The following is a 9,619-nucleotide window of genomic DNA, read 5'->3' on the forward strand; positions in this document are numbered from 1 at the left end:
TTCAGAACAAATTCACAAGTTGAATTTCTCACTATTGAATTGATGCATCAGAAACTATAAAATTCATACTTCATTTCAGAACTATATTCTATCAAGGAGTGCGGATTTCAAATACGGAAGTGTTGCTTGGTTGAGCACAGTCAAGGTGGAAAAAATGAATGCATTGCGTAAAAGTATACAACTACAAGGCAGAAATACCTTGTCGTCATTCTCAAGGATTTTAGCAGCACGGTATTCTGTTGATACTGGAAGTAAAGAATATATTGACGGGCTTGTGAAGAATAAAAAACTAGTGGTATTCATGAAGGGTACACCAGCATCACCAAGATGCGGATTCAGCAACGCAGTTGTGCAGATTCTTGATTTCCATGGTGTTGAGCAATATGACTCCCATAACATTCTTGATGATGAAAATTTGCGCCAAGGTGAGTATTTCCGGAGATATGACAATCAATGCGTTATCATTTTAGAAATTATAAGAATAAAGCCCAACTCGCATTTATGTATTGCATGGAATTACCGGAAAAACCAGGTAATTCCCGAAAACATCAAAAAAGTACCGAAAACAATGGTGTATCATAAAAACAACACCTCTAGGATGATAGTTCATGCCTGAAAATGCATATATCCAAAGTGTCATTCATATTGAACAGGTTGGGAACACTTCCCCTATAGCGAGATATTCTCGCTAAAACGCAATTATCCCTCTCTAGCAAGAATAAATATATCCCGTACAACCGAGAAAAACACCCGCGGAGTACGTCTTTTCGTGATTCACGTGAAAAGAAGAAAATGTGCTAAAATGTCTGATACTTCTGCAAATATATGAATCAAAACAAAAACACTCACGATGTGTATTGGATTTCAGACTGCTACCCACTTACGCAGCAACTTTGATATGCAATTTCATGACTATGTTGTCAATTTCTTAGAAACAATTCGCATCATGTTGAGTGCGTGTCGCACTTATTCAGCGTTGCACGGGATTTGCCACTGTTTTCAATAAAGACGCCAAAACACCTGTTTAATGGTAATGTTTATTTCTCGCTAAAGAGGGATAATCGTGTTTTAGCGAGAATATCTCGCTATAGGGGAAGTGTTCCCAACCCGTTGAAGGAGAATTGAATGAGCTATGGCTAATTTTGTATACTGTATTTCAGTCTGCCTTTATCGCAATCTAATGGCAAATAAAACTTCAAATTACTCGCCCTTGATTACAGGTGGTGCACGATCCATTAACGTCCAAGGCGTTTCTAACCTCAAGTTTAAGAGAGCGTCGGACGGACACGATTAGATTAGAAAGTTGTTGAATATTTAGTAACGAAGGCGGATTACGGTTCGTAGGACCTCGCTGCGCTTAGAGACAAACTTAGAAAACGCAATGCAAGACTCTCTGGGCGGAAAGGAGAGCACATTGAGAGTTTCAGCTGCAACCGAATTTTCTCTGTCACATCGATTAAATAAATACATTCAATACACATTGAACGTTTTTCACTATAAACTACTTCGTGATTAAGTTTACATGCTTAAACAGTAGTTTAGGTTGAATATATAATACACAATACATCAAAATTCTTTATAAGTTGTTGAATTGCATATGTTTAAAACAATATGATGCGGAACCAACCCCCCTCTCGATCGAGGATTAAGAATATTAAGGGGGGGGGGGGGGGGGGGGGGGGGCTGCTGTTAGGAATCGTGTTCATTGATATTTTGACGACCTTGGTTAACTTTAAAATTAATTTTTAAATGACATCTTAAATATTTTTTGTACCATACTTCTCTTATATATTGATGACTCACATTTCCCCTGTTCGATTATAGATCTAGTCTATAAGGGGGGGGGGGGGGTGAGAGTCATAGAATTATAAGATCATTGATGACTATCATTAAGGATAGATAAAATTTCAGAATAAAACATTAATGCAGAATATTACGATCTACAGAGCAAATGTTTATCGCAATTCACCTTTGAATTAGAACGCTTTGGCCGATATAGTATTGTGTTGTGTGACGACACAATTGAATCTGTTTGTAATACAATTGCGAAATGCAACAGAAACTCTCATTGGTCCATATGTATAAGTCCGCCCAAATTCCCTTATACGGGAGTAGTCAGCATTTGAAAACATGACGGCCAGATGCTAGTTGGAAAAAAAACTTTAAAGGAAGAAAGAGAAAAAGTTGTATTCTTGTGTTGTTGTCTCATAAATTTAATATAAAAAAAATTCCTAACATATTTTCCTACTATACTTGTGTCCAAACATACTTTCAAATATTTATTAAAGCCCCATACGACCCAAAAACTCGATCACAGCTTTTGATGATTTCGTTCGTAGACGTAGCCATGTTTGGTAGCCAGTCAATTCGAATTCCGGTTCATTTCCACATTGGCACATTAGCGTCTAGATGTGTACTAATACCCCACAAATATTTTAGCTAAATTGTTTCAATAATATACCACCCCAGTCCTATTAAATGATAATTATTCAAATAGCTAAACTCACGACAGTGCGGCTTTCATTAGTCATGAGTGACCGTGCCGGCCGGTCTCCATCTAATGTCCTTATGTAGCATTTTCGTTCATCTAGAGCTTATTTTACCTTTACAAAAACTGGTTCAAAAATGTTTTAATTTCTATTAATTATTCGTGTTGATAATAAATGAAGAGCGAATACATAACTTACAACCGATTTTATGAATAGATACCAATAGCAAAAGTTCGAATTGACCGGCTACCTAACATGGCTACGTCAACAAACGAAATCATTTGAAGCTGCGAGTTTTCGGGTGGTGTGTGGCTTTAATGAATATTTGAAGGTATGTTTGGACGCAAGTATATAGTAGGAAAATATGTTAAGATTTTTTTATATTGAGTTTATGAGACAGCAACACAAGAATACACCGATTTCAGACCTCAACCGTCCGCAGCTTTTTGTGACCCGTAAATCAAAGGTTTTTATAAGAGGTGTACAGTTCTCCAGCTACACTGAATCCGCTCGAGAAAGTGGGCGGGCTGTAATCGGCCAATGAAAACTCTTTTTGTATTACATCAAACATGTCATTCAAATTGTTCAATCGTCTCATTCAATTGTGTCGTCACACAACGCAATACTATATCGGGTAAAGCGTTCTAATTCAAAGGTGAATTGCGATAACCCACCATAAATACTTTCTGCAACAAAGTCGTCATCTGATATCTGTGAAGTCTGACTGAACTGAAGACTGGTGCATGGTGTTTCTAGCGCACGATGCTGAGTGGAACTTAAAACGATCGTTGTCGCTGTCACATTTGATGACAATGAACCAATTAGTTTTTTTAAAAGGTTCATTTCTTGGGAATTCTACCCCCGCTCCCTGTTTGCACAACAAAAACCTTACACTCTCTCATAAATCTTATGTACACCAAAAGTCAACAAGGACGTAAATGAGTCTTGCGCCACCTATGTTTGAAATAGGGGAAAAAACTGACAAATATTCGCAATTAAAATGAGATGTTAGATCCGACTGCTCACATACTCGCTACACAAATAGTGAGTATGTGAGCGGATCTAACATCTAATTTTAATTAGATTGCCTTTATCAGCGCCTATGGCGTCCTAATCTCAGCTGAGATTCAGCTCAGTCCAAATATTCAGCCAAGCCGAATCTCAGCCGAGATTAATGGCATCCATGCTAGCCAATCAGAATGTCATTCCCGGCGGTTATTTCAAATTGAAGCTCTGTGGTTTTTTTAATTGGTATATATAATTTATGGATAATTTTCATCACATATAAGATCATTGATTTATAGCAACTTCCTTGTACATATTAATTCTGTAATTCTGTGTCTTCTAATAAAGTCAGAGTAAAGATTACAATTCAATTTCACATTGCGACATATATAAATAAGAAAAAAAACCCAATAATGTTCATCAAGAGGATTGTCCCTATGCATTAGGACATGGAGCTACTGTACATCTAATAAATACTCATAAATAATTTATAAAGAACTAGATAGGAAAAGAGGACTTTATAGCCCCCTCTGTTTAATTCATGATGTTGGACTATTCACTTTAATAAAGTAATATTCCACCCTCCTTTAATGTCATAAGATTTTGCAAAATCAATGATTTATACATATTTATGCATGATAGGAACATAATTTTTTCAGGAGACTGGGTTAGAATAGGTCCTTAGTAGTTAGTAGAGCGACTAAATGCAAATCGGCCCTAAGGCACAAATGTAGGAAAGTGCTTGTATTCGAAATTTAACTGCTGTCTCTCTCTCTTTCTCTCTCTTTCTCTCTCTCTCTCTCTACTGTGATATTGGGTTAATAAATATAACTTTTATTTTGGAATTATGCTTGACAAAATACGTATTCATAGTCAGGTTGAATTTGAATTAACCACCAGGAACAACATTCTGATTGGCTAACATGGACGCCAATGGCGCCGATAAATGCAGTCTGAAATATAAAATTACCCATAGCTCATTCAATTCTCCTTCAATATGAATGACACTTTGGATATATGTATTTACAGGTATGAACTATCAACCCAGATGTGTTTTTGATGATACATTGGCATTTTCGGTACTCTTTTTGGTGTTTTCGGGAATTACCTGGTGTTTACGATGTTTCTGGTAATTCCTTGTACCGAAATTTGATGGATTAATTTTCTAACCCACATACTATTTAGAGCTCATTATCATCATAGTGTGTTTAATATGTAACAGGAAGGGAGAAAATGTAACAGACTAGACCGGGATTTGAACCCAGGCCCCTTAAATTTTAGTCAGGTGCTCTAACAACTGAGCTATTTGGCCACCAGTGACCGCTACAAATAATTAGAAACAGATCCTTTCTACCATGAATGAATATAAGGATAATGTGGAGAGAGAAAATACAGCAGAGCAGCTATTGATTTGAAGTCAGGACCTTTGAATTCTATAAAGTGTTCTAACAATGTCAGAGTGATTTGGTTACTGGCAGTCAAAATGGACCAATTTTGCTATATTCCTTCCCCATAAATGATATTGCCCCTGAAGACAACCAGGTTCTTAACTGGCAGATATTTTTTTCTGTGTTGTTTAAGGGGGTTGCTTATACCAAATGTAATGGGAAGGGAAAAAGTACAAATGGTCAGACTGCAATTTGTACATAGGACTTTTGAAGCTTTGATACTCATCAATCATTGGGTTTTGATTCTTCATAATCTTGGCCAAGTTTTTTATGAGTATCTTTGAAGCCTTCCTTTTCCTATTACCAGTATAAAGTTGTAAATGATAAACACATCGGAGGGATATGATAGTATTAGGTGAGTGGTACAGACTAAAGATTCAGAGATCCCAGGTCCAAATATCACACTTTTATTTGGCCTAAAGCACTTTCTTCTGCTCATTCCGGTTGCTGTTGGGGATTATTTTATTCGATGAAAAGCTAAATCCATGAAAAATGAAATTCAAGCATCGATACATGTATTTCAGACAACTTTTGTTTTAGAAAATCCACTAACGTTCTCAATGCCAAAGTAATTAAAATACACATCACTACTACATAAAGAGAGAGAGAGAGAAAGAGAGAGATTTCAAGTTCTCAATTTTTTTTTATTTTAAGGAATAAAGGAATACAGTAAGGTTCTCAATGCCAAGTAATTAAAATGCACATTACTAAGAGAGAGAGAGAGAGAGAAGGAGAGGGAGAGAGAGAGAAGGAGAGAGAGAGAGAGAGAGAGAGAAGGAGGGAGAGAGAGAGAGAGAGAGAGAGAGATTTCAAGTTCTCAAATATTTTTTCTAATTTAAGGAATAAAGGAATACAGTAACTGGCCTACAATTCCACAAGTCTTCATTGATGGGGAATTTGTAGGAGGATGTGACCTTATGCTGGAAATGCACAAAAATGGAGAACTAGTAGAAGAATTACAAAAAGTTGGCATACAATCAGTGCTATTAGACAAGACAGAAGAAAAGTCATGATTCTATTGTATCTTGTAAGCCATTTTATGCTTTAATTTCATGTCATAATAAAAAAAAATTGGGTTGATTATCATTTTGTTTTTTGTTCATGTGAATATACAACTGGTTGTCTGTATCTAATTCTATATACATGTATAGTTCTAGAGAAATCTACATACAAAATATAAAAGCTCCATCTTAAATAGTTCAGGAGGTATTGAATAGGTATTTAAATTTTTTTTATTAAAAGTAAGTCATACTTCAAGGTCACATGGTCAAACACTAAAGTATATCAAGGTCTTGCCATAAAGAATTCTATAAAAAATATGGAAGTTTTACCTTGAATAGTTCAGGAGATATTGATTAGGTCAGGCTTTTTAAAGAAAGAAGGTCAAGGTCACAAAATCAAATAAAATGGTATCACAAGGTCTTGTCATAAAAATCTATATATACGAAATACAAAAGTCCCACCTAGAATACTTCTGAAGATATTTAACAGATTACATTTTCTTAAAAGTAGGTAAACTTTCAAGGTCATAGTATGAAATAAAAAGTCTTGCCATAAGAAATACAAAATATGAAAAAATCTACCTTGAATAGTTCTGGAGATATTGAATAGGTCAGAAATTTAAAAGGTAGATCCAACACTAAGGTCACAAGGTCAAACTTTACAAAATATGAAAGCCTTACCTTCAATAGTTGCAAGAGAGGTTGAATAGGTCATGGTCTTTTTTAAACGAAGGTAAAAAGATCAAACGCAAGACAAGTGACCATAGTGTACAAGATCTTGCCATAAAGAATCCCCTATTGTGGCCCCAACCTACCCCTGGGGACCATGAATTGCACTAACTTGGATCTACTCTATGTCACGAAACTTTTCGGACCCAGTGGTTTTTTGAGAAGATTTTCCCTATAATCGCTTGTAATTAAAACTTTGATCCCCCAATGTAGCCCCACCCTACCCGTGCCATAAGTTTTGATATAAATTTCATAAAGAAGTTTTCATATAAATTTCAATTTTCCTGGCCCAGTGCAGTGGTTCTGATGATTTTTAAATTACCCCACCCTCTTTTTGCACTTTCATGATTATCTCCCCTTCGGGAAAGGACTTTGTCCTTCATTTAGATAAGCTTGAATCCCCTTCTCCCAAAAATGCTTTCCGCCTAGTTTGGTTTAAATTGATCCAATGGTTCCGGAAAAGTTTACAGACGGACGACGGGTGATAGGAAAAGCTCACTTGACCTTTGAGCTGAAAAACAACAACAAAAACGACACATTAACAAGCACTGTATGTGTTTTACCCCAATATCCAAAGAAGAAAAACTGGGGGTGCATGTTAATATCATCAAATAGAAAGATGCAAAATTCTGCATGAAGCTTACCTATCTAAACTTTCAAATATATATAGTAGGCCCCTATTTATACTAAATCCTTCATCAAAGCAAGAAAAAAGCAACAAACCCCCGTCCTTTCCTTTTTAAAGGGATGCCATTTGAAAAGTTAGAGCACGGTAATTTTCCATGAGATTGAGATGGACAAGAAAAAAATGATAGGTGACGGGGACTGAGAAAAAGTTCTGTTTTCTATAGAAGATTGTGATGGCTGAACTGCATGACCACATGTGAAGAAACCAATGAAAAATATATCGCCCAAATTGTCCGACAAGCAGTTAAACGTCTGACTCAAATTTCATGCTAGGGAATGTTTCCGGCCAACAGCATTTAGAACAACAATTCTTCATAAATTATTTATACGCATGTAGTCAGTTTTGTGACCTAATCAGCATGATTTCGTAACGTGTCACCGTTAGCATTAAGAAATAAGTTGAAACAGAAAAAGTATACATATGCCGTAATTTTTACGGCTATTTACATTTATGTACATGTACAGCATACCACATTAACTCGAAGCAATGATAGTTTAGGTAGATTCTGTAATGTCAATAGATCTAAAAACAATCTGGCTCATTCTTATTCGTGTTTTCAATTGTTGCAATTTGCCTTTCATATGTACAAATGATACGCTTGCACGAGCTGGTTTATATTGTTGCTCATTATAACTTTATCTATACTAAATACGTCAAGTGCCCTCAACGTAACGACAGATCCATGATAGGATGGACCTGCCTGGTCAAGCCTGAAGATGACATCCACTTTGAGACTCTTCTATCTAGGCTCCAATCAAGAGACATTGCTGACGTTCTCCAATTGGGCAGGCTGAGATGGCTTGGACACGTTGAGCGAAGCACAAACTAGATCTCGCAGGTCAGCTGCGTGAACATTGTAGCACAGTGGGGTCAAGGCAGACCAAAGCTTTCTTGGGACGAACTCGTGAAGCGTGATCGTGTATAGCCCTGAACATGGACTCTACCAACCCAATGGATCTCCAGGTGTGGAGAGAAAGACTTCGCTCTCGACAGATAGACCACACCCTTGACACGAGGATTAATACAAGGCCTGTATAATCAAAACCGGTTGTTGTTGATGACGATGATGACATTACATCTGTGTCTTCGCATTCTTGGACTATGGATCATGGATCTCATCGTTGGAACCCAAAGATTTTCTTTTCGTTACACTATAATATTTACATGTCCAATGTCTTTACCTTTGATATCTCTACCGAATGTAATGATAGTCTTTTCCTCATGAATGTGCGACAGTTGTGAATAATGCGCGTATGGATCTTGATAAATATAGTAAATTTATTTTAGCGAATGGAAATTTCGACAGAAATGAACGAAGAATATAAATTTCATACATTTGTACATGAAAATGACTGCATCGTTCAATATCGGCATATCGCTCAATGCATGCATCTGCGTCATTCAAAACATACCCATATTCAGAGACAGGGTACGAGTTCTTGTGAAAAATATTTTTGAATTGTAAGTGTCTTTGTATATTTGTGGGATAATTCCCCATCCCACCTTACGGAGTTTGGTATGTGAAAAAGAAGAGACTAGAGGCATTGTGTATCTTCTTCATTGACAACATACCCACTCATTTATTCAGAGACACTGTTATATCGTACTCAATGGTAAAAATTCCTGTGAAAAACACTTGATGTGTAAATCTCTTGTATATTTGTTGGGGTTATCCCGGGTCCCACTCCAGGATATTGGTATGCGTAAAATATAATTTGTTAACCAGTAACCGATAATGGAAGACACTTTGATCAATATTTTGGTTTGTGTCCATTAGAAGAGGACAGTTGCGATTTGAGTAAATTCTTTGCCATCGAAAACCTGTAGATGAAGGAGGACATTCAGATCCAGACTCCTCGTTGTAAGTAAAACCCATTGAAAGTCTTTAGGAGCATAACGATAAAACACTCTCATGAAGTCTGAAATTCTTTTTGAATTGCCCAACCAGGATTCAAGACCTTGCGGGGATTCGTCCCGTGTGTATCATTTATAGTGCTTCGATTGTCTGTGAACAGCTATGGAATACAACTCGTTTGAGACCAAAATAAACAAGCCTCTCGAAGATTGTCCCCCTGAATTCTCACGAATTCCCCCAATGAAAAAATTGGATATTTTGGCTTAAAAACCATTTATAGCTTATGCTTTACCCGTATAACACTACAAGTGCTTCCAAGAGTGGGGGTTGGTTGGTTGCCTATTGTTTAACGTACCGCTCAAGAATTTTTCACTCATATGGAGACATCACCATTGCCGGTGTAT

The 9,619-nt window shown here is 36.7% G+C and overlaps 1 protein-coding gene across 1 annotated transcript; it reads left to right on the plus strand.

The window, feature by feature from the left end:
* The first annotated feature begins 72 nt into the window (after positions 1-72).
* On the plus strand, positions 73-6,025 carry LOC125650578 (glutaredoxin-related protein 5, mitochondrial-like). The gene is made up of 2 exons (XM_048878971.2): positions 73-425; positions 5,783-6,025. Exons 1-2 carry the CDS (start codon positions 155-157, stop codon positions 5,953-5,955), a joined length of 444 nt encoding a protein of 147 aa, XP_048734928.2. The 5' UTR covers positions 73-154; the 3' UTR covers positions 5,956-6,025.
* Positions 6,026-9,619: the final 3,594 nt, after the last annotated feature.

Source organism: Ostrea edulis, chromosome 5, assembly GCF_947568905.1.
Source record: "Ostrea edulis chromosome 5, xbOstEdul1.1, whole genome shotgun sequence".
Lineage (NCBI taxonomy): Eukaryota > Metazoa > Mollusca > Bivalvia > Ostreida > Ostreidae > Ostrea > Ostrea edulis.